Source organism: Tetrao urogallus, assembly GCF_951394365.1.
Source record: "Tetrao urogallus genome assembly, chromosome: 9".
NCBI classification, from domain to species: Eukaryota; Metazoa; Chordata; class Aves; order Galliformes; family Phasianidae; genus Tetrao; species Tetrao urogallus.
The window spans coordinates 10,275,715-10,302,128 of NC_136822.1; the positions used below are offsets into that span (position 1 = coordinate 10,275,715).

The 26,414-nt window shown below is 35.9% G+C and overlaps 1 protein-coding gene across 1 annotated transcript in view; it reads right to left on the reverse strand.

Moving 5' to 3' along the window:
- The window catches only part of SLC9A9 (solute carrier family 9 member A9), a gene marked incomplete at both ends in the record, with an annotated part of 170,958 nt that overhangs the window by 113,284 nt on the left and 31,260 nt on the right, over positions 1 to 26,414 (reverse strand). Inside the window, 2 exons of the mRNA XM_079539768.1 lie at positions 15,064 to 15,169; positions 21,816 to 21,931. Of these exons, the coding sequence (XP_079395894.1) occupies positions 15,064 to 15,169; positions 21,816 to 21,931 (222 nt within the window). The remainder of the gene's footprint in view (positions 1 to 15,063; positions 15,170 to 21,815; positions 21,932 to 26,414) is intronic.

The following is a 26,414-nucleotide window of genomic DNA, read 5'->3' on the forward strand; positions in this document are numbered from 1 at the left end:
GTTTCTTGTGAAAGACAAAAATTGAATTCAAGTGTAATTGCGAATGTTCTATGAGTGTAGGGGAAAAAGTTCATCGTGCTCTTGGAGCCTTAATTCTATCCACAGACCTTTTTTACTTGTACAAAAAATTGCAAAATGTGACACTATTGGACTTAATCTGTAAACCTGGAGTGCAAATAATAAAACATCAGAGCTAACAAGATGCTGACCAATGTGTCTATAAGAAGCAAGGGAAGTGACTGCTGGATGGATGGTCTTAATTAACCTTCCATTTTGTACTAAAATTATTGGGATAACTCCAGGGTGAGATAATGAAGACAGAAATATCCTTGTCTTTTACAGTGACTGCACTCTTGCAAATACATATGATATTCCAGTTAAATTCTGCAAAATGATTAGTAGAATGATACAGTCTGATGGTTGCCTGTATGAAGTGATACATTAGAATGCTTCAGCACATTATCATTAAATGACTAAAATTGTCGTTCTGCTTGAACATTCTAGACAAGAAACCACCTCAGATGAGCATCTGAAGTAACTCCACTGATTCAATGCAATTGTTCCAGATTTGCACTAGTGTCATAAAAAAGTAGAATATGACCCAGCACTTTCTGAAACTTTTCAAAGAGGCTGGCTAGCCATGATAAATCCTTTGCCCTTATGGGCTACCAGTAGAGATTAAGGGGAAGCAGTTTGCACTGAAGTGTTATTGAATTGTAATTTTTTTCTTAGAATCACACAGCCCACGATTTTGCTCAGGAGATGCTTAAAGCTGAAATAACAGAAAATGCTGTTTATTTTACGCAGACAATGTTAGCTCCATTTAGGATTTGACTCATTGTCATAACGTTGTTGCAGAACTCACTACATCCGTCTGCAATGTAAAGTATTGAGGGATGTACAGCAGCCTTCTATTTGTAGTAATAGCAAGTCCTTATCCGTCAGAAACACGCGTTACAATATTGTAGCAGTTTGGAAATACTCTTGCATGAATGTGAATGAAGGATCGAGGGACACTTTCAGATTGCTAGCTGATCAATGAAAGAGCATAAGCAGTATGTTCGTATTCACTACTCAGAGTTTTTCTCTTCTTTGGCTTCTGCTTATGCAGATCCTGATGTTGGTGTGTTTTGGGGTGATGAGTCCAACTTTTCCTCCCAGACAGCACTCCAAGTTCACAGGAGATGTGCAGCTCAGTTAACACAAAGAAAGCATGAGGTTCTAAGTACTCAGTGCTTCTCAGCTTGGGAAAAACAAATAGCCTGTTCTTTTACTGCTTCTCCCCTCTGTGTGAATACAACAAGAAAAAAATCCATTCTTTAGAGGTAGATCTTCTTTGGTAAATTTATCTCAGTAATGGTAGAAGTAATTTTGTTTCCCCCATTTTTCCTTTTTGTTACCTCCCTGAAATAAACTGTCTTTGACACAGAAGTACTTGAATAAATCTGGATTAAGTGATTGTCTTTGTTCAAAAAAAATCTAGATTTTTTTTTTTAAAGTAAGCAGTGAAATGTGGGTATTTCTTGTCTGTAAAGAGGTCTATAAGCTACAGTTCTTGACGAAAACGCTATCCTAGATGGAGCTGAGTCAGCTGTTTGAGAATGCACATAGCTGCTGGAGTGTCTGGATAGTCTGTTGCTTGTAGCAGTAGAATCACAAAATGGTTTGAGTTGGAAGGGACCTTTCAAGGCCATCTAGTCCAACTCTTCTGCAATGAGCAGGGGCACCAACAGCTCAATTAGGTTGCTTAGTGCCTGACCTTGAATGTCTCCAGGGATGGAGCTTCCACCTTCCCTCTGGGACACTCGTACCAGTGACTCCCTAACTTTATTGCAAAAAAAAAAAAAACAAAAAAAAAAACAAAAAAAAAAAACACAACAAAAAACAAAAAACAACTTTTTCCTTATTTAGGAAACATACAAAGAAAATAGGTTTTGTGATTCCTAAGGCACCTGGGCCACACTAGGTTACCATACCTCAATCCTGACTTGGCACAACATGTAGCTTGAGATTTGGAGCAATACTTTTCAGCTGTTTTTCAGTAGCGGAGCTTGTAGTCCATTAACAGCAGGTTGCAACTAATATGAATGAAAGTCTTGAAGCATATTTTGAACTATTTTGTGTTAGCATTTCAAACTACCTATGAAATATTTCTTTACATTAGATATTAGTGTGTTTCAAGGATGGATAAAATCCTTTTTCAGTGAATACATACCCTTCATATGTACTGTTTGCTGTCTCTGTGCTGCGGCTGAGATCATAGCTGTTATGGGAATAGAGATTTTCAAACTTTGGTACCCTATCCATTTTTTTCAAGGCCTCACCAAACAGATGATAATTTTGGGCTCTTGCTAATCTGGATTTGAGATGAGCCAGTAATCTAAAGAAGAAAATCTTTATAATCGCCTGAGCTGTTCAATCCCACCTACATTTCATTATTGAAAATATTTTCTATATTTTTCTTTAAAAAAAATTGAAAGACTAGGGAAAAATGACTCTGCTGATATCTGAATGAAATACTATCTTGATAACAGAACTTTTCTCACAGATATTAGTTCCACTTCTTTTGCTTTATAATAAATGGTTGCAGTTGTTGCCATGGCAATTTTCATTTTAAAAAATGTGTCCAAGTGAAGACAAGAAATGCATCTGTTATCATGAGAAAGTCTAAACTAAATCCAGATGTGAAGTGCATGCTTTGATGTTGGTAGTAATAATGTCAGAAACAAAACATGTTACATGTTTTGTTGTCTGGATATATGAGGACAGGGATTTAGGAATATTTTGCATTGTAGGGCTCTGCTTGTGAACCAAATATAGCAAATGAACAGAATGAAACAGAGGGAAATGCACTTCACTTGCTACAATAGCTGGTAAGCCTTGAACAGAGAATGATGGTAATATTTCTGTAGGAGCAAGGTAGACCTGAAACTTTCCTCGATTACCTTTCTGAAAATACACTAAGCTTTTTGGTATTTGCAACTTAAAAAAAGAAAGAAAAAATCCAAGCCACGGTAGAAATTTTTAAATTACAATCTTGCATATTTACTGTCTTACCACTCTGTATCCTGAAGTTTCTTAAAATCACATTTAATGTTGGACTCAGTATATTAACTCAAAATCATGAGACAAGGAAGGTCTAATCCAACCAGTTCCAACGTAAGTAATGATAGATTTGGGAAAACTGCTCAGTATTGCTTAGGTATAGTCCATTCAAGTCACTCTAGGGAAAATAAACAATGAGAGAACTCTGAGGAAGTGATAGAGGAATAACTCTGAACTTATTCAAAATGGAAAAAAAAAAGAAAAAAAAGAAAAAAAAAAAAGACTTCTATTTCTAGCACGCGCTGACTGAAAATCCCAGAGTGGGAATTAGTTACTCAAAACACAAGCAAGAATTTAGAGACAAACTGTATAGTCTGACAGAGTATAGAAGTTAGGCTGGATGAAGTACAGTTGAACAGTGGCTTTGAATCAGTTTTTTTTTTTCCTTTGTCCTTGCCTGGAGTTGCAAAAGAGCCCTTTGGCCTGAACCCATTCTGAATTGTAGCTGGCTCTCCAAAACCATGCAATATGCATAAGTGCTTATGCTGAAGTTTTTGGACACACATTTGAACTGTTCCTTAACCCACAAGATTTGAAGAGTTAAGGAAGATCTTCCTTGGTTTAAAATTAACATCCCTGCCTATTATGTGTGACTTTGACCCAATGTGGATAAATCTCACAGAAATGATACACAACTAAACAGTTTTTGCTCCTTGACTTGTAAAGATTCCATGGATTTACAGCTAAATATTTATTACAACAGACTATTTGCCACCATTTTTTTCACAGACTGGTAGTTCTGTGAGACTTAAATATAGCTATTAATTAAAATGAAAATACTGTCACTAGCTTCATCGCCCTCAGAATTACTACAATAAGGGAGTCTTTCCTCACAATCTTACGCGTTCACCTCACTATAAAAATACACAATGGAAACATTCTTCTACCAATGGGCTCAGTCGTGTTAACTAGAAATAGAACAAAGAGCTGCAAACAAGGATCTTAATATGATCCTAACATATATTTACCATCATTACATAGGAATAAAATACTGTAATAAAAAATATAACATAAAAGTGGTTCAGGAGATGGAAGTATTTTCTTCAGGAATATTTCCATCTATTCATAATCCTTTTCCAGTTTAAAACAGAGAACAGTTGTTTGCCATGCATGCTCATATTCTCATCTCTCTTGCTATCATTTCTGGCTCAGTTTGCTCTACATTAGCAGAACAATGTAGAAAAGGAAAAACAAATTGTTTTTTTTTTATTTAATTGAGTATAAGAAAGCAATAAATGGGAAAACAAAATGAAAATACTGTGTTTAAAAATGTCTTCGCTTCTGTGAAATTTTGTAATGGAAAAATTAATTAAAAACAGGGCATATCCATTTAATCAATAAATTGTTGGAATGCTGTTTTGTTCAAAGTTGTCATATTCAAAATTTATTCTTCAAATCCAAATTCTAATGTCATAGAATCATAATAGAATCATAGAACAGCTTAGATTGGAGGAGGCCTTAAAGATCACCCAATTTCAACCCCCTTGCCACAGGCTGGCTGCCCCCACACCAGCTTAGGCTGCCAGGGCCCCGTTCAACTTGGCGTGAATGCTGTAAGAGACATGGCGTCCACAGCAATCTGGGCAGTGTTGCCAGTGCCTCATCATTCTGAGTGAAAAATTTCTTCCCAATGTCTAACCTAAATCTCCACTCTTTTAGTTTAAAGCCTTTCTCCCTTGTACTACCACTATCAGACCATGTAAAAAGCCAGTCTTCCTCCAGCTTGTAAGCTCCCTTTAAGTACTGGAAGGCTGCAATGAGGTCTTTCTTCTCTAAGCTAACCAAGTCCAGCTCCCCCAACCTTTCTTCATAGGAGAGGTGCTCCAGGCCTGAGGTCATCTGGATCCTCTGTTCATGTTACTAGGCCTCCTCAGAAATGTATTGAAATTTCATTAGAACTACAAATAACATATACATATGGATATCGCATTCAAATTATGTAGATCATTATAATTAGCAATTAGTTGGAGAACATCAAAGTACCAAACACATTAAGAGGAAACTGATAAGACTAGATTTTTTTCCTTAATACAATGGTCTTTGCAGCACTTCCTAAGTCCCATTTCCCTAAACAGTGTAGAAACCACTGAGCTTTGTCATGCTGGAGTATCTCAGGGACATCTTCACCACTGCCTCCCTGATTGTCTGACATCTTTCAGCCTAGTTCATACCTGCAGCATGCCGAGCAATGCTCTTATTTTAACTGGGCACTGGTTTTTCCTGGTTTGTGACTTTGTCAAACTGATAGTGTTTAGAATATGTTTCCTTGTTGCATTCACACTTTTCAGAAAGGCTATTATTTTTAAATCACTGCAGAAGAAATCTAGTCATTTTGCAAAAGCAGTATGGAGCAATTACATCTTTTTTTGTCTGTGTTTGACAAAATCCTTGCCTGAGCTAGACTTTTCTCTCCTCCGGAAAGGAAAGAGGAATTTACGCATCTGTTACTCCTCTTCCATCCTTAAGAATATATGCCTAAATCTAGTAAAGTTTTGAAATTTCTGAAATGTTAACTGACAAATTTCAGCACAGATCTGACAAATGTCATCAGCTAAAAACCTTCTAAGATCTCATTTACATTAGACTTGTGCCATCTAAAACTTGTGTAATTTTTTTCCTGCAATTGTTGCTTCCCAAATTCTGCCACCTGCTGCTACATCAGCCTTCAGAACTGAATTGCAGCATTGCTTTCTTGTCCTCCTCTCTTCTCTGTTTTTCACAAAGGAACGTATGACAGAAAAAATGACTGATGACTGCAGCAGTAGTGGTGGAGTAGATCATGCAATTCAGGGGAATTGGTAAATAGAGAGACAGTGGCCGTTGTCTGTTGAAAAGATGAAAGAAAGAGAAGGTGGAAGGCTGGGACCAAAAAAAAATCAGGTGGAAATGAAAGACTGGAACTCCATCACCATTGGAATAAGTTCTAAGAACAGAAGTTTGCTGAGTCTCACTGTTTAAGTAGCTGTAAAATGTACTTGCTAGAGGTATATAGTCCTCCTCCTGCTGTGCTTTTCACTCAGGGAAGGCAGGTGCACACTGGTGCCATCAACTATTCTCTTTGCTCAAGTGACAAAAGCATATTTTGAAAACAGTCAAGTTTCTAATTCAAATGTCAAACTATGCACATTGAAATAATGCCTTGAGTACGGAGTAAGGAAGGTTTTCTGTGTATGAAAAACAAACACAAAAATTGACATTTGATTAAAATTTTTACAGAAGGTGTATCTCAACTTGTCTTCTGTAAAAGATGAAAAAATATTTTGGGCATTAGGTAACTATTAAGTACTTGATAACATTTTTGTTATTTTGATGTGCTTCATGGATGATTCCCCACGCAAACAAAAACATGCATGTACATGTGTACAGATCCAAAAGAATTTCATGTGGAGTGATGTCATTTCACTCTAACGGACTTAGCAGCTTATGGATTTGGAGTCTTAAAAGATAAAGGCCTGCAGCTGGAAATAGTTTACCTGATGCTGCTACTAGTCGAATGAAAAATAAAATTTAGAGCAGGTTACAATGATAGAATTCAAATGAAAGTAGCACATAGCTTGTGGAGAGTTCATGGAAGTGGGATCAGGAAATAAGCAGTACATTTCTAACACAGTGCAAGCAGGTTGTTCCTATATATTTTTCACATAATCACAACCTCATCTACAGACAATAAAAGAATTTTCATGGTTTCATACTTATGCAACAGAACTTCTATGTCTTTTGAAATAGCCATACTCTTCAATGCTGTGTTTCTGGAAAGGTTTTCAACAATGAATAGGTATTGGTTGGTACGAGGTAAATAAAAAGGAAAACTTCCCCTCACATTTCCAACACATATTCCTCTTCTGTCTGCCCTTCTAAGAAGACTTGAAAACATGTTGATCTATCACAAGAACCAGGTGGATTCTTGCAGACAACATCTCAGCTAGATGAGCTTTCTTTTGGAACAGTTCAAGAGAAATAGCATCAATACATTCGTTTTAAACTCTAAGGGAGTTGTCTCTGTAAGTTGAACTAGACTCTGTGTGTAATTATCTTCCTCTCAGAAAATCTGTCTTATTCACTAGAGAAAGGTTATTTGGATAAGAAAAAACATCTGGAAAAGCTCAGAAAAAAAGCTGACTCGTACCAGGGTGTACTTCAGCTCTGAGTTCCCAATAGGAATCTTTGAAATGAAGAAGCTTTGATGTCAAGTCAGTCATTTGTGTGGAAAATGTATCTAAATAATTGCCTTTTAGATGTTATTTGCAAGCAATGCAAGCAGCATTCTTAATTCTGAGCTTACATTTCATATTTTTTAATGTTATCAGTTTGTTAGTGTATAAATGGACAGAAATACCTGCAGCTAGTCTGATTTGATTGGTTATGACAAGTACAGACATTCCCAGCTGATTTGAGCTAAGTTACAATTTCATACATCCCTAAGGGAAATCTCCATAACAGTACTTAATGAAATCTATTCTAGTTTACCAGACCGCAACTGAAGGCTGCCTATTCAAATTAACTGCATAAACAAAACAAAGCCAATTAGATAACCTATAACTAGAGAGACCTTCATCACATAGTAACGAGAAGCTAAGTAGAATTTTAATACAGTACTAGTATTGGAAACGGATTTGAAAGTGAAAGAAATACAGTGATGAGGACTATCTCCTAACAAAATTCTGTCCCAAATGTACATTTCCATACTGAATTTTCAGAAATTCCATAGTAGCTTCCCCAGTTTAAGCACAGAACTGCTCTGCACAGTAAGGTTCATGAACAAAAAAGAAAGGAAGTTTTATTAAGCAAAGACACCACTATGTTATGCAGGATATCCTCTATTCCAGGAAATCAGGTCTTTTAAAGTTTCTGCTAATAGCAAGCTTGGTCAGCTTCCCAGTGCTTGCATCTCCTGTTCCAGATGGTCAGTGACGTGAAACTCTAATTATCATCAACAAAATAAGCAGGGAACTAAGCCCTTCCTCAAAGGTAAAAAGAGCAGATGGGCAACCATAATTTCATTATTATAGAAATAATAGATTGAAAAGATTCCTCATTCACCTTTTAAAATCACTCAGTAAACTTGTTGAACAATTAACTGCTTACTGTTTTAATTTATCAGTTACTCTGTTATTTGTCTGGCTCAGTTGCTGCTTGGTGTGTAAGCTTTCTAATAGCAGTATGAAAGTAGCCAAATTTGTCTTGTCCAAGGGGAACCAGTAAGCAGAATTTTTGGCTGAGCTTCCTTCCAGCATTTTGCTCTCTTACAAGTTTTCAGCAAATTCTATTTTATTCCCTTCTGCAGAATAACAGTTATTCCTTCCTAGGAATCTTTATGGGAATAATTACAAATGTAATTTATCTGGTTTATGTGCTTGGTCATTTTTCCAGAAATGTAGTTCTGCAGATTTTCCATAATCCCCAGATATTTGTCAAGGATTGAGGGTCATGCAAATCAGTACAGTGGAACAACTCTGTGACTGTTGTGAGGCAGGGCTGGTTTCTCTTTGATCCACGAGTTCTAGGTCAGGTTTCACTCCATTCACCTGTCTAAGCCTGCCCCTACCAAGCTGAGCTCACAAAAGCTCTAGTTCTGCCAAAGTTATTTCTGTAACGACAGAATTCTTCCCTGTTAAGAGTTTACAATCTACAGCTTTTTGTGTTAACATTACGATCTGCATTTACATAGCATACCACATCTAGATTTCTTATCATGTCTTGTCTTTTCTCATCCTTGCTTCTTTTTTTTTTTTCCTAGACATATCTTCACAAAGTCTACGAGTTGCCTTCACGAGCTCAGTTTCAAACTTTCTCTTTCATCCCCACTTCACTATCTCTTCCTACCCTCAGAAATATATATGCTACTTATTTTCTTAAAGGAGGAAAATGCTGCATGTATTAATCCTTTTATCTGTCTCTCCTCTGTCTGATAGCACAGATGCTTCTATTTCTGTCTTTACTTCCAAGGCCAGAAATGTGTCTCTGTACAGTGCTTGGCAACGAATGAGGTATATACACTTCTGAAAAAGAATGAACTAGGTTGAACAATTTTGTCTGGGTACAGTAAAGCTATTAATTGTGTGTGGTGCTCACTTATGAATAGGGGGTGGAGGGCTTATGCTGTTAATTACATGCTGTTTTACTTAGATTGTGTGAGTAATATCTCTGCACTTATATACATGTTAGAAACAAACAGAACTAAAATGAGGTGGGTGTTTTTTCCACATCAGTAGCTGAAATTATATGGTAATAGATACTAAGAAGCTGTATGGTTAAAATGGCTAAAAAACAAGGGCAGCGTAGAAACATGCTCTTTCACTTCCTTTGACTCAATACTGAAGTAATCATATTTTTTGCTACTTGGTAACAGTTCCTAATAAATCCCAGCAGGAGATACGGGACACAGGCTGACAGATGTCACCATATTCTTTGAACTCCCATTTTGCTGCAGATATGAGGAATTTGAAACAAAGAATAGGAAAGCCTTTTATGGCAGCATATGATACAAAAAGTTTTGAGATAGTAAATATGGAAAGCCACAATGTCACTTCTAATGTCCACTTTCCAACTCCAATGCAGTATAATAGAAAATTATGAGATGAGAATATTCAGCTATCTTTCCTCTGCTAAATTTGTTATTCAATGTGTTTGAGGATCAAAGTGTGGCAAAGACTATCCAGAATAATGCTTTAAAAATTGAAGGTTAAAGAAACCAAATCACAGAAATTCCATGACAAAAGAAGAAAGCTTAAAATGTTTGTGAAGGGAGCTTCACATCTAGTGAGATGTACGCATCATGAATACACATATCATACCTTTCAAAACCAACAGTTCCCAATTTCATTATTCAGCTGCATCGTTACAGCATCTCAACGTGTCCTGCATAGGACTGCTGATTTTAAAATATATGAAACATGAAATCATAATTAGAAATAAAGCCTGCTGATTAAGAGTAGGAACGTAACATTTGCAATTAAGGGATTGTTATGTGAACAAACCAGTGAAAATGTTAAGTGAAACATAAAATGAATACTTGTACCTATCTCTGCTGTTTGTGAAACTGTAGTTTCTTCAGTTTCTGATTACATTTTCCTCCTTTGTAAACTAGCCTCAGTTCAAGAATCTTACAATATGATTTAAACCACAGAAGAAGTAAAAATACTGGTAAACAAGAAAATAACTAAAATCAGAAAGATTTAAAGGTTCTATTTGAGGTCCATTTTCTATTCTTCTATTTTGAAGAGATGTGAATCTAAAATTAGTTATATCATGACTGTACCTATCAGTAAGAATCACCAGTGTGACAGAAGGAATTCTATTTAGTTCCTGAGGCAATTACAGGAATCGTTGTCTGAGAAATGTCAGCCTTAGAAGGAGCTAGCATAAACTGAGATGAACTCTGGCTTCCAAGTTATTTTCCTTGGAAATAGATACTGTTTTTCAATAAATTTGTCTCAGTTACCACTGCTTTATTATTTTAGAAAGCCCCATACAAGTTTCCACGGGAACTATGGACAAGAAAGAATGGTTTGAGTGTGACATTAATTTGAATATGATAATACTACACTAGAATGAAAGTATTTTTTGAGCAGAGAGGAGCTGTGCTATGAAAAATGTTGGTAAACATCCGCCCTGGAAATATTTAAGAGGAGCTGTGAAATTTCTTTTACAAAGATCTTCCTTACCGAGCATCATAAAGCTGATCATCACCTATATGAATTAGTCCTCCACTTTTCCCCTCAATATTAGCCCTACTGTCACAAAAACATTGAATAATTGGAGTGTCTTCTTTGTACTATATCCTACTCTGGTGGATAACCTCTGTTATGAGGAAGGAAAGATTAAATGGACATTCTCCAAATTATTTGTCACACATTTCTAGTCTTCACAACTGTTAAAAATGGGTCTGGATTCTAAGGATGGTTAATTTATCAAGTACAGGTATGGTGTCATATGCTGTGTTACGTCATGAAAAAAGCAGTTGAAATGTATCTGTTAATAGAGATAACAGTCATATTCAAGAACTCTGGGAAATGAAATATCTTCATCATGGCAAATTGCTTGGTAAATCTTTGAAACAACACATAGAAACATCCTCCTACTAGCATATCATTTAAGGTACTTAAAAATGGCAAGTCAAACTTCACAAGAAAACTATGTTTGCAGTATTACTTTCTTCTCTTCTTCGAAATATCCACACTTCTAACCTTTCTAGGAAAATTAGCATTCTGACAAAGGAGATTATTTCTGAAGATGAAAAGATAAAAGAGAACACGTTTCTGGCTTCTTTCCACACTTTTTATCTTCAAGACTTCCACTTCATCCATGTATCAAACTGTTTTTAATTGCATATAAGAGGGGGACATGAACTGTAATAAATTAGTTTCTTGTTACGTGTCACAGTGTCATAGAATCACAGAATCATAAACCATAGGATAATTTGTGTTGGAAGGAACCTTAAAGATTATCTGTTCCCCTGCCATCAATTCCCCTGCCACATGCAGAGACACCTTTCAGTAGCCCAGGTTTCCCAAGTCCCCATCACAGCTGCCGTTGAACACTTCCAAAGAAATACAGTGTTGTGTGCTGATCCTTTGTTTTGTTATTCATACTAGCTAAAATGCCTTGTGACTTCAGTACTATAACTTCCTCTAGGAAAGGAAAGAAACAAAGAAATCCATCAGGTCGACTGAGCAATAAATAGTACAGGAGCCAGTGAAGAAATGGAGGCAGGTCTTTTGTGTAATGATGGTACAAACATTTCTGACATTGATTACAATGGAAACATTTATTGTGCAATGTTCTCCTAGAAAATTTATTAGCAGGGAACGTACCAATATTCATTAGTGTTTTCCACATCCTGCACTATGAGACGGCTCAGCATGAGAAAGATTAACTAGCTTTGCTAAATATATTGGGTCAACGTAGTTGACAGCACTAAATATCGTGAGATGTGGCAGAAACGCCACTGTTTCAACAACAGCTTACACATCTTTATTCAGCAAATTCTTATGTAAAGGAACAAAAACTTTATGAAGTCAAAAGCTACAGCATGTGCACTCAAAATACACGCGACTGTTTAATTCAACAAGTGATGTAAAAAGAGAGAACAATGAAAAGGAGTGAAAATGAAATAAAAGTTTAGTCTTCAAGATCTGCCCCCAAACATTACTAAATTACTAATTTTCAACCAGATTCAACAGTCTTCATCACACAACTCCAATTGAAGTTATGATCTTTAAATTTGTTCCACAGCTGGTAAGTGCCCGAGCACACAAACAGCTAATCGCATTTGTCTGTCCAGTGCTATTAACATTCCTCAGCAATGATAAACATTCCTGGGTTTAAAATCTATGAAAAAAAAATAATCACATTGAATGTTGTGTCCTACAGCTTTCGTAAAAGGTTGCCATAATACCTTCACCACCAATCTTAAGCAGATTCCTTTCTTTACCCCCTTTCTTGCAACAAGACATTCCTTCAGACATTAACTTGGTTATTCTGTTAGTTGATGAAACACACTGTGTACTCTTATTCTGTCTTCTGTTTACCACAGTATACAATGGAACTTGTTATTGCTTTTCCATATCTGTAAATACTGCTCTCATACCTTTTTTAATAGTCCCCTATTACTGTAAGTAAGAATACACTGTTTGCACCATCCCAAAAAGTGTTGTGTTATAGAGAAAAAAGCTAGCTGTTCTTTGATAGCAACAGAAAAAATAATATTCTTCATTTAAGCTCAGTTTGGTTTACAAGGGCATTAACACACTGAAACTGACATTATTAATATGTAGCTTTAATTAAAAAGCTACAGAAAGGAAGTTCATTTTAGGTTGCAGAAACACAGTATTTGTGCAGAAACTGATTATTTAAGCCAGAAATTAATGAAATGTGAAACTGATTATGACATACTCTCTTCAGTGTCTGCAAATTACTAAATCTATTAGAGAAGTCAAACTGTTACTCACACTGGATATACAGACACTACAATAGTTTCCCAATGACAGGAGATTCTTTAGTAAAAAAAAAAAAAGTTTCTAATATTCCATGTACAGCAAAGACATCAGAAGATAACCAGCATTTGTAGCTGATATCCTTGCTGATTATTCTATCGGTTTATAGGCAGAAAGTCCTAACCAAAGTCTGAGTACATGAAAGAGCAGAGATTAGAAACCCATGAATCATGTACCACTGATAGTATTTTCTTCCTAGTTTTGCTTTGCAGCTGAGTTTCACTGCTGAACAGATCCATGTGCTTTGACATCGCAGTGACTGAAAACCAGACACGATTAAGAGATTTTGGGATTGAGCTGCTTGTAGGTAACCTTTCCATGGTCTGTGCACCTTGCACTAAGAAACAAAGAGTCTAAATGAGCTGTATATGCCTTAGTCTCTATTAAACAAAACAAAATTGAAAACAGAAGTTAGTCTCAAGAGTTTTGGTCACGTACATGCTTCCTTCCAATTTTGACAGCAGCATTAATGGATACTTTTCTATCTGTTCTCTCTACTGAGGTTTCCAGTCTTAGCTTTCCTTTTGTGCATTTTGTTGTCTGATTTACTTGATGCTTTGCTACATGACACGTTCCATCCACACTCACTGAATGTGGCAGACATGCTCAGACATTTGGCAGTGTTTGAAAATATTATTCTTGCTCTGAAATCAATGCAAGAAGTTTAGTGTAGGTAAATGTAAGTAAGCTGATAATTGAAGATGAAAAATGATAAATACAAATGGTGTTTTTATTTTTAAATTTTTTTAAAAATTCAACTAGTATAAGATTCTCTGTGTCTTTCAGACAAAATGTAAGATTATTTTTTCAAGACTAATCTTGGTAAGTCTGTTCTTCTCAAGGATAGGATGAATCCTAGTTCAAGAAGCTGTATTTTAGGAAGAAAAGATGGCAACAACTTGGGGCTTTGCTGTGCAGCATCTTCAAGCATCCCAGAAAACTGAATTTGATTTTTAACAGAATTATATTACTTTAACATCATCTGCAAGAATTATTTGTCTTTCTAGCAAAGCTCTAGGAAGCATGTAATACATGTAGAGCAGAGTTAACTTGAGATCCTGTTAATCATGTATTTAGCATCTGTGTTTTTAGGACAACAAATGACTTTTGCTCATCATTTGTGATGCTTGAGGATTCATGACAATGAAAAGGCTATAAACAAATTTAAGATAATATTACCATCTGAAACTCTGTCAGATTTAATAGGTGGAAGGAGATAAACTGAGTTAGAGTGTGCCACTTTGTGATTTGAATCCTGGAAAATAATAGATTCCATAGGCTGCCCTATGTCCAAGGTGTCTATTCAGCTTTATTCAAGATATCTTATAAGGTGGAAAAAGAAATCATGCTGTGTGGTAAATGTTGAGTCCCAGCCTGAACCACTGATTGAACACCTGGCAAAGGACCCAGTCAGTCCTGGGATCACAGGTGAAGACAATTCATCTGTGTGACTGGAAGGGGTGGAGCCTGGCTGTACCTCTTTTAGATCTCATTTAAAGGCTATCTGAGAGTGGGGAAGGATGTCTTTCTGGAGATCCCTTCCTTGTGGAGTTTTCCTTGTGAGCCTAGATCGTCAGGGCTAGGTGAGCACTTTCCCTTTGTAACACCTGCCCATCGTGCTAGTCCTTTTGCCACTACATCTCCTATACTGCTATTCAATTGTGTTGATCTTTCTGACTGTTACACGTGGTAAATTAAACATACATGTTTTTCAGAATATACTGCTTTCTAAAATGAGGAAAATGAAAGAATTACATTATGGATACACAATTGCCTTGAAAGAAATTGGAATTCTGGTCTTTAATAAATGAAGAACCACTCCAGAATGAAATTTCTATAATGAAAATTTCAAATGCTATATATCTGTACTTGCATAAACTGTATCAGTTTTGTGGAGAACTATATAATCAATTAAAGCTTGTAATTAACTCAACAAGCAAAGAATTGAAGCAGCTGTACTTACTATGTCAGCACAATAGCTACAGCATCATTTAGGACGCTCTCTCCAAATAGAAGTGTGTACAAATCTGTATCCACGTGCAGCTCATTGAAAATAGCAAGGACTGTCACTGTATGGAGACAAAACAGTGGGTTTCTTATTTTTGAATTCCTCTGGCATTTCAAGAAATAAAGCAAGTGTTAGTATATGGGTTTGGGAAAGTCTTGTCTGACTTATTACCTGAAGGGTTAATAACTTAAAAGAGATCAGCAAAGGTATACATAATATCCTTAAATCTAGTAATTCTATGTATTCTGCCTCTCCAGCTAATTAGGAAAATACTTTCTTACACAACGAATGATGCATAATTCAGAATGTCACAGCATACTTTACTGTGCAAAAGGGCCTAGGTGCTGTTGACAGAGAGTAACGAGGATGCTGAAAATACTTAAGCTTTTGCCATTGGTTTTTTGGATGATGAGAGTAGTGATTTGCATACTTTAAGATGCTTATGATAACGTTTATCCACCTGTAATGTGTATTTATTGAGAAACTCAAAGGAAAAAATAACCTTGTATCCTGTCCTACTAAAAATATAACCAGTTTTACTTGAAGTGCAGCACACTCATAGTCTGGAAGCTTCCTCGTCCAGATTAGGATGATTGATACTTAAAGCCATTTTAAACTCCCTTCAATCAATTTAGGCTTCTTTCATTTAGAAATGTTAATCATTTAAACACACATTTGTAAGATTATTTAGATACTTTTTTCATATTTGGTATCTATGTCCTATAAATTTTAAAGGACACTTAAGTTACTTTATTTCACAGTCTTTTAACCTGTAGACAGGTGATCACAATCCCTTCATAGACTTACCTAGCACTGCAGAATCTCTAAATGGAGAAAAACAAACAAATAAACAAAACAAACAAACAAAAAAAAACCCAACAATACAAAACCCAGGATATTCTGTGAGCATGTATATTCAGATTTTTGCTTATTTAGGCAACGCTGTTTTAATGTGCTAAATGTGGATCTAATTAATTCTCCCATTCTCTGATGTCATTAGTGTAGCAACAGACCTATTCTCTAAAACACTTTGCCTCTTCCAGCTTTTGCTCATTAGTTAATTGCTTACATTAATAGTTCCTCCAGAAATGATAGAAGGATAAAAAAAATAGTGCTTGAAGTCTAGCTTATTGTTGGTATTTAAGTATAGCAGGCCAAGTAAATTAGATTTCTACACATTTCTCTCTTTCCTCTTACCTCCCACAAAACCAATGCATTTTCTTGTTTCAAAGAAGCATGTTCTCATTCACTCCCAACTCTAATCCAAAAATCTAATTACAGATCATTTTGAATGATAGCAAAAGAAGAATACTTTTATAAACCCGTTTTCCCTTTTTTTGCCATATATTGGTCTCAATTACTCATTTTCAGATTATAAACTTAAAATTCTTTTTACTAGTAAATGCTGATTTCTTATCTTCCATTAATTATTCCTAAATATAGAATTTTAATGTTGATTTCAAACTATTGCAAGAATCATTTTGAGTCTAATTTTGAGTTATAATTCTTACATTTCAAAGTGTTTTGTCTCCTCTCAGCATAGTATTGTACCTTAAAGAAGCATCCTCTGCTGCATCACCCAATTCATTAATGAAAACAATAAATATTATATGCAAAAGAACAAAGAACTGCAGAATCTTTAGCACACCCACACCATTTAAGAATTCAGTAGAACATTTTCACCTTGTTTTGCCAAACATCATCTAGTCATTTACTCAACATCACATTTGACTGATTTGTGAATGAGAATCTACAAACATACTTCAGAGTGGGCACGTTAATACTCAATAATGAAAAAAAGTTAATTTAAATTGCTCTCCAGGTACAATAAGATCCTATCTATGAATTATCTGTGAGTGGTCGTTGTCTAAAACACTCACATGCTTTGTCTGATGGATGACTTGAAAATTCTCGAGACAATGAATTTAAAACTTGAGTATTTGCCTTTATATGCAACAGTAGCATATCTAATCTGTGAGAACTCTCATACATAAGTAAAGCAGTCTTTAAATACTACACTGCGTTAAATGTGGCCTCCTTGGCTTTCTGAAATATCAGCAAATTTCAACGATCTCTAAGATTAATGCATCTCTGTTTTGTATTTGAAAAGAACAGGGAAATTCAGAAAATAAATGCGACCATTATATAAAGTACTGGTATTAAACTGCCTTCATATTCTGAGTAGGAAAATTAATATCTTTCATAACTTATGGCCTAACAACTGTAAAGAAAATGAGAGGAATCTCACTTATGTCTCCCATCAAGTTTCCTTTAAAAATAACAATTCCAATTTTAATTATAGACTCCTTTCCCTGCTAATCCATCACACCACTCATGGATTAGTTCAGGGATGAACAAGAAAGTATTAAAATATGTTAATTAAAAACACATTTATAAGTAAGCTTTTATAACCAGTGCAAAAATGTATTATCTTGCAGTATTTATAAACTGTTTTTTTAATGCAAAATCCTCTGATTATGCGTGAAGCAAGAACTGTTCTTTCCAATAAACACCGTATTTTATCAATGACAACAGAATTGTAACTCACATGCTAGGTTCAGCTGTAACCATAGTAACTTCAAATAGAAAAGTGCTTCATGATTATCAATATGACCAAAGGTAAGGGAGTTTGTGTAGCTTAGAAATAGCTGTGCTTCAGCAAACCCTGTGAAGGCAAATCTCTCTTCTCAGCTTGAAATATCAAAAAAAGTGCTAATGATACATGAAATGTCTTTGGATTGGAAGGTCACTGCGCAGAATGTGTTAACAACAACAAACTGCAAAAGCTGTGCTTTCCAGTTATTTTTTTGGTGGTGAAGGCAGAAGTCAATTTTTTTGTTGATCTGTCAGTCTTCTGCAAAAATATCTATACTGAAGATCTTTAAATACTCACATATAGGATGCTTTATCTTTATTTCCTTCTTCCTTACAATTTCAGAACTTCTAACTGGCATATTTACTTACTGTCCTGGTAGTAATATTCTTCATTTAACATGTAAGCATCTACCACCATTTTTACTATTACAAATAAGGAATTCAATAAAAAACGCTTCCCCCAAGTCAACGGATCTCTTTTAACAACTTTTGAGACTTAATTGCTATTCACAACCATGGGAAATTAAAAACGTTTTTGAAATGAATTTATAATCCTGCCATTGAAAAAATTAAATTAAAAATCAGGTAGCATATCTGACAGGAATTTCTTATTTCATTCTAGTACTGTAATTCATTGTTTTACGTACTTTCATGACACCAACAACATTTTACCAGAAACTGCTCTTCATTAAAGCTACATATCATACATAAAATCATTAGATTGATTATTTTATAAGGACTAACACCTATCAGTCCCCAGGAGACCATGTTTTAATTGATCCTGGAGTTTCAGTGAGCTCTTTGTATGATTTGAGATCAAAATTCACTCTCAAATTCTGCAACACAGTGAAATATTTTCTGCAATGTCTACCATTAAAGTAAGCAAAAATATTCATTCAAAATTCTATAAGACATGCGTCAGAAATTCACTGGTAAGATTACTTAAACAAGTTACAGCTTAGAATATTGTGAATAGATAACAGAAAAAGACTGAACATTCAGACAACTCTTGGACACGTATACGGGCACTCAGTATAAGTGGAAGAATAATGAAAAGTAGCATTAATAGCTGATACGGTTAATAGTTACTAGTTACGGAGTTTATTAGCTGGGAAAAGTAGTTCTTGTTGCTACTTCTTCCTTGCAGTGAAAGAGTTTCTCTTTCTTTTTTTTTTCTCTCATGACTATTCTAGATTATTCAGTGGTGATTTAATACTATTATAGTCAAAGTCACTGTGTTTGTCTTATACATATCTCGTTATAAATCAACATTTTCATTTGGGGATCTAAATAGAGTTGGAATGGAAAATGGGGAAAAAAACTAAGCCAACTACACAACTCTATTCATAGTACAATCAAGAAATGTACTCAGTTGCTTTAAGCAACCTTCTATTCCAGAAGCAATTATTTGTCCTATGTTTAATTTGTGCTTTTAGTTTCTCTCTTGCTGTGAAGATGGGCTCCAATCATGGGCTGAATATTATTAAAATAGTTGGGTGGTTTTATAAGTGGCAGCATATTGGATGTTTCATTTAATTTGAGAATAACAATTTGAAGCAGCTTTTACAGCAGTCTTATAACAACAAATAAATTGTTTTACATGATATTTTTAAGCCATCAGAATGATAAATTACAAGCTGTCAAAGTCTTTTGTTAAATACTGAGGTTTCTTTTAATGAATGGAACAAATTTGTGGAAGAGTGTTGCTTCTTATCGCTTCTTCTAATGACCATGAATTTGAAAGGTTTTTCATACATTTCTTAGAGAAGCTTGTCAGGAATAGTTAATACTAACACAGCACACCATGTGCGTCATAAAATGCCTTTTGTTCTATTTCCTTTAACTACTGAACTGGAAATTTTGCAAAAATCCAGTGTACCTTTCTATTCTCTTTAATTCGTCTCTTTTACACAGTATTCACAGAATCACAGAAATGTAGTGAATCTACCAAAGTAGCTTTCCTAGAGTAGGTTGCACAGGAAATTTTCAGGTGGATTTTGAATATCTCCAGAGAAGGAGACTCCACAACCTCTCTGGGGAGCCTGTTCCAGTGGTCTGTCACTCTCACAGTAAATAATTTTATCCTCACGTTCATACAAAATTTAATGTGCTCCAGTTCTTACTCATTGCCCCTTGTCCTGTTGCTGCACATGACTGAAAAAACGTCTGCACCATCCACTTGATTTTCACTCTTTACATATTTATAAGCATTGATAAGATTCCCTCCCACACTTCTTCAGGCTGAATAGTCTCAGGTCTCAGCCTTTCCTCATATGGCAGATGCTTCAGTCTCCTATCATTTTTTGTAGCCCTCTGCTGGACTCTCTTCAGTAGTTCCCTGTCTGTCTTGAACTGAGGAGCCCTGAACTGGACACAGTATTGCAGATGCACTTGAATGCAGCCTCAGCAAATTTGCTGATGACCTACCAAGCTGAGTGGTGCAGTTGACACATTAGAAGGAAGGGATGACATGCAGAGGGACCTCAACAACCTCGAATGGTGGGCCCAAGTGAAGCTAATGAAGTCCAACATAGCAAAGTGGAAGGTTTTGCAATTGGGTCAGAGTAATCCCGGATACATATACAGGGTGGGAGAAGAACTCTTTGAGAGCAGCCCTGAGGAGAAGGACCTGGAGGTCCTGGTGGATGAAATACTGAACATGAACCAGCAGCATGCTGTTGCACCTTGGAAGGGCAATAGTATCTTGGGCTCAATCAGAAAAGGGGTGGCCAGCAGGGACAGGGAGGTGATTGTACTTCTCTACTCTGCCCTTGTAAGGCCCCATCTGGAGTACTGTGTCCAGGTCTGGGGCCCCCAGTACGAGAAAAATGTGGAGCTGTTGGGCAGGGTACTCACCAGGGCAGAGCAAAGGAGGAAGACTACCTCCTTTGCTCTGCTGTCCACATTCTTATTAACTCACCCCAAGACACCATTGGCCTTGGCCATAAGGGCACATTGCTGGCATATGGCTAATCTGTTGTCCACCAAGAAGCCTAAGTCCTTTTCTGAATTGTACAGAAGATATCAGAACGTTATCTTTTCACCTCCGTTTTCACTGTGTTTCCAGAAATGCAAAAAGCAGTACTTTATTCTAGTGCCAGAGTACTGACTATAAACTTATTCTGTGTAACTAAAACTTGCTAAGTCTATGAATAACTTTGAGGTCAGCTCTGCTTTAATTATTAAGGTGGATAGTAAGATCTCTAGAGTTCTCTTTGAATCTAAATGATTTTCTCATTTTAAAACTCCAAATTTCAGGTTCAAATTTTGAATCTATTTCTCTCACACTTGGATGCTTACTGTAACTTTAGGCTTTAAATCTAACATCTGGAAGCTCATGTCAACATGTTGGCACCTATCTTCTCAGAATTGTATTTACCATGCAATACTGCATTCAAATTTTAAACTGATTCCTTATAAAAATATTTATGCAGTGAGATCTGAAAGCTAGCTCCCTGTACCTTTAAACTGGGTTAGATCACACATTTTATAAATGATCTGGATGCAGGACTTGAATGCATACTAAGTCTGCAGATGATACTAAATTAGGAGGAGCTGTTGATTCACTTGGTGATTGAGAAGCCTTGTAGACAGATCTTGACAAATCTGGGCAATCACCAACTTTATAAAATTTAGCAAGACCAAGTGCCAGATTCTGCATCTGAGATGGGGCATCCCTGGATGCTTGCACAGAGTGGAGGATGAGATGTTGGAGAGCAACCCCACAGAAAAGGATCTGAGGGTTTTGATTGACAGCAAGTTGAATCTGAACCAGCACTATGCCCTGGAGTCCAAAGGGCCAGCTGTGCTCTGGAGTGCACCAGGCCCAGCAATAGACAGACAGGTGTCTTGAGAACTTGAGAAAAACGTTATTTCAGTCACTTCAGCAACTGCATTTATAAGGTTTGCGAACTTAACATAGGTAAACCAGTTACTGAAACAATTTGCACTAGGGATCTTTGGAGGCACTTTGTCTTATGATGATCAGAATATCAGATATTTATCAACTAGAGGAATCAAAATCAAGAAGAACTTACAGTTCAAACATTTTGATGACATATACAGACATTATTTTCTTATTTACTCTTCTGTGTTTTGAAAATAACTGTTACCTGGATCTGTGGCAGACATCAGCGATCCAAAAAATAAACAGTCAGTGAAGTGGAATTCCCATCCTTTTAACTGGCCAATGTGCACCATGGCCTTCACAAAACCATACATTATCAACCTGTCATAGGAAAGACAAGACAGTCGTGAAGACACAGTATATAACACTTCTGCTAGTTTCACAGTATTAAGCAGTTTCTTGTTCTCTTCAGCTTCCTTTAAATAACCGTACCATTTGAATAACAAACATAAACTACTGTCATAAAAATTCTATTTCCTATTAAACTATTCCAGCACCGTATCAAGCTTTATAGACAGTTCAAGTGCAAAGACTTTTATGAATAATTGCCCTCTGCTGTTGGCAGAGGACAATACTTCAAGTTGTTTATTTTTCAGAAGGAAAGATAATATAAGCCTAAAAAGACATTATCAAGACAGATTTGCCTAATGTTATAGAGCCTTTAAACAAAGACAGTAATAATCAGCTGTGTGGTTTGTTCTAACATTTTTAAGTTAATCATCTTCATTGCCATTAGCTTTTAATGTTGTATTCCACATTCCTGACGAGTTTTTAAATGAGGCAGACGTTTCACAGCTCAGTGTTTCACAGTGAGGCAACAAAGTCGCACTTCAAAATGCACTGCTAAATCTCCCATGGATTCACACAAAGTGTTATCAGTGGTTTATATCATTCATTAATAATTTCAGAGATGTGCATTCTAAGAATAACATTGAAATATCTTTAAAAATAAATTTACTTATTGTTAAAAACAGTAGTATATATATATTTTTTAATGTATATTTCTGATCTAGTTAATATGTAACTCACTCCAAAAGTAATGGCTCCTATTTATTTTCATGGAAACTACTACTGCTACAAGGAGTGCAATAACACTGTTTGAGAGAGCAAATTTTCAGCTACAAAAACCTAAAAAGAGGGAAACAGGTCATCATAGAATTCCCCAGTGGTCAGAAGTATTTTTGGACTGTTTGAGAAACTGCTGGAAAATCATTTAATAAGTTTGCCATAATACAATCTGCTTACTATTAGTAAATTTGATTTTACCCCATTGCACTTATCTATACTTATCAAAAGCTGAGCATGTAACGTTATTAGTTTTTTACAGATTTACTTTTTAAATAAAAATGCTTTAGTTAATCTCCATTAGAAATCAGATCCTTTTCTCAACTTCATAGGGTAAAACTAAGAAAATATCCTCTTACATCACAGAAGTTACTGTGTATCTTGGAGTGCTCAAACCAAGGTCAAGCTCTAACCCTGTGCATTCCAGCTAATTTTTTACTCAGAATGGTTTATTCAAAAATGCCAGCTTTGCTTTAACATTTTATTAGCTGATATTGTTCAGGTGATGCAGTCTAGTGTAGACAAATTCAAACAATAAAGCAATTTATCTACGACAAAAGCTAACAACAAATCTCTTTAGGGAAAGAATTAATCCAGTGTGACTTTTCCACTACATATTTAAAACTGGGATCTCATCTGGATATTTGAGCTTCCAACTACAGCAACGTTAAACATCATAAAATGCTGCACGACATAACTGCTTTTAATGGAAATCCAAGGAGATAAGCATACACCAGTGACAAGCTTCAGCAAATCAAATTGCCTTAATAATCTTCAACAGTCCGTTTAGTATACATTTAAAATAAAAGCATTATTAAAGTATCTGTTATAAAGTTATAAATAAGGTGTTAGTACTCTTGAATTTTCACCAGAATGTTTCTTTCCCACTGGATTACATTCCCAGTTCACACCACACTGCTTATGAAGAGTAGGCTGTTGACACAGATCAAGTTAACAAACAATATAAAACAATACTTCTGTTTTTCCAGTTTCTATCTGTCAAATAATCTTTGTTACTAATCTATAATGCTGACTTTGTATCAGAACTGAGATCTCCAGAGCTCCATAAAGAAAATAGAAGACCAGCTGCAACTAACGTAGCATATTTCCAATATAGCTTTGAAAATCTTGCCTTTAAAATATACTTGCAACATAATTCATATGCTTCTTAGATCATGTTTTTAATCTACTTCAATCTTGTAGGTTCTTTGGGAAAGTGGATGCCCCTTCAAGTATGAGATCTTTCTCTCTGTGAGCAGTACTTTTCTGATAATAAACATTATAAAGTAAACGCATATAAGTTTCTGGATTTTGCATTTTTACTGTGAAATATGCACCATTTAGAACTCTCTATTAGTCACTTGAGATATCATTCCTCTTTTTTCCCATAGCAAAGAAGCATGTATAGTTCCATGGAACAAAAAAAATAAGCAACAGATCTAAGAGACTTAGACACAAGACTCTTATGTTGAGAATAGGAAACCTCAGAGCTGCTGCCTAGAACCCTTATTTTCATCAGTAAAGCTCCTTAACTCCTTACCAGTCTTTGAGGGGTGAAGAAGGTTTTCCAGCGCTGTGTAATGAAGGTACTGCTTGTTCAGAGATCTTTTTGCATTCCTGATCTCGTGAATGAACTGTCTTGCCACAGAAGTCGTTAGAGAGTTGCCAGGCACAAAGGTCAATGGTGAATGAAAAAGGGATAACTCCACTTTGCAGTCCCCTTTTCCTCAGCTCTCTGATACATAAGGTGTGTGAGCCTCAGGTTCAAACTCCTGCTTCACCTGGTTAACCTTCATTTTCACTAGAAAGGGAGCCGAAGAGAGACTCCAGGTTCCTAGTGCCTAAAAGCTGCTTCACCTTGCTTAGCATTAGCCATTATTCATTAAATTAGACAGCTGGGAAGTGTATGAATATGTAAGTTTGATTTAGTAACAGATGACCTTGGTGCTCATCTTATGTAAGGGAAAATCTGAGCATGAGGCTACCACACATTGACGTCTAATTCTTTTCTCCACTATTCCTTTAGCTTTGTTTAGGTAATTTGAAGATGTGGATTTTGCTAGGTGACAAAGTGTCTCGATCCATATATGTTTTGGATCTAGAAATATTTTAAAGGAACAATGTACAATCATTATTTAGCAGGGAATTTATTTTGGGTTGCCTTCCCCTCTTATTGTGAATAAATACGCAAATTCATCAAATTCCTTGTATGACCTGATTAGAAAAATATTTTAGAAAAAAAAGGTCTGTAAACTGAATAGTAATGAACAGTCGCTGAAGACTTCTCAGACTCAGTGGTGGCTCAATGCTGCAAACAACACTTGTGGATAACTGATTTGGTCAATGATTTGGAATATTAATAAAGAAATACAATAGAAGAAAAAAACTCAGCTGTACTGTGGGAGACCTGACACTTTCTGCACCCAACATAATATTATTTGAAAGCATGGGGAGTATCACATCAAGCCAGAACATGTATTTTTTTTGCATTTAATAGAAAAGGGAAAAAACAGAAATGTGAATGAAACACAGGAGAATTTAGAATTTTCCAAATTATGCAAGACTGGCAAGTACAAAGTGCCTCAGCTCTAAAATATGCTACACACAATGTTGTCATTGCACAGAAGAGGAAACACCACATAAATATTTGACTTGAAGTCAGAATCATTTTCTAGGAAACTGAGCTTTCGTTACAAGTATTTCTGGTGTTTCTTGTTCTGGCATTTCTTGTTTCTGAATAAACAAGTAGACCACGTGAAATCTCGGTAGAACACAAAATAAACTTCAGACTTAAAAAAAAAAAAATCAAAGTAAATAACAGTTACTGAAGAACCAGAACAACAATTCTTGCGGTTCTAAGCATCTGGCCTGCATTAAAGCTTACCTGTGTGAATAAGGGGGAAAAATATGTTTGTTAGAGGTCCAGTTGATTGGGTTCTTTTGTTTGTTTGTTTTGCTTTGCTTTGTTTTTTAACTGCCAGAGTTCAGTTGCTACAAATCTTTTTTTGCTGTTCCTTCAAGAATGAAGTATGTAGAGAGCATTGGATGTCTGGGTAATCCTGGATGTTTACAGAGAGCTTATGAATACAGCTGCTCTCAAGGAAGTCTAGTCTGGGACTGGGACATTCTAGACCAGCTGCTGTTTAAATGTAGAGGAAGGAAAGAGCCCTCTCCTAAGGAGAAACTATTTAAATGCTCAGGAAAAGCTGCACGTAACTATTTGTTTGCAAGATTTTCTTTTAGCAACAGCTGGTTTTAAGAAATCATGTGAAAAGAGATACTGAAATTGCTTTGGGGGTTTTGGGTAAGCTCTGAAAGTTCTGAATATTAAAACATCTGCCCAAAACACAGTTAATAAATAAGAAATTATTTGTAGTTTTACAGTAAAAGCCAGCAGGGTGTGTTTGATGTAGAATTGAAGGAGGCTATAGGAAAGATTTAAAGCTGTCAGCAATTTTAACAGAAGCATTGTGAATAGCCACAAATGGGGTCAGATTACATCAGGGAAGGCATGAGAAAAAGATACTGGAGTCATCAAGACAGGAAGGATGTGCGCCTGGCAAGAGTTTAGCTGTATGAGTGGACAAGAAAGGCTATATAAGAAACATGTCAATAAGCAGCACACCTAATAACTAAACACTTAACAAAAGGTTTTACCATGCCTAAATGCAGCTGGCAAATAGCAGCAAGTTACCAGCATATCTGGATATGCAAAAGCACTGGATATGGGGTCCAAAAA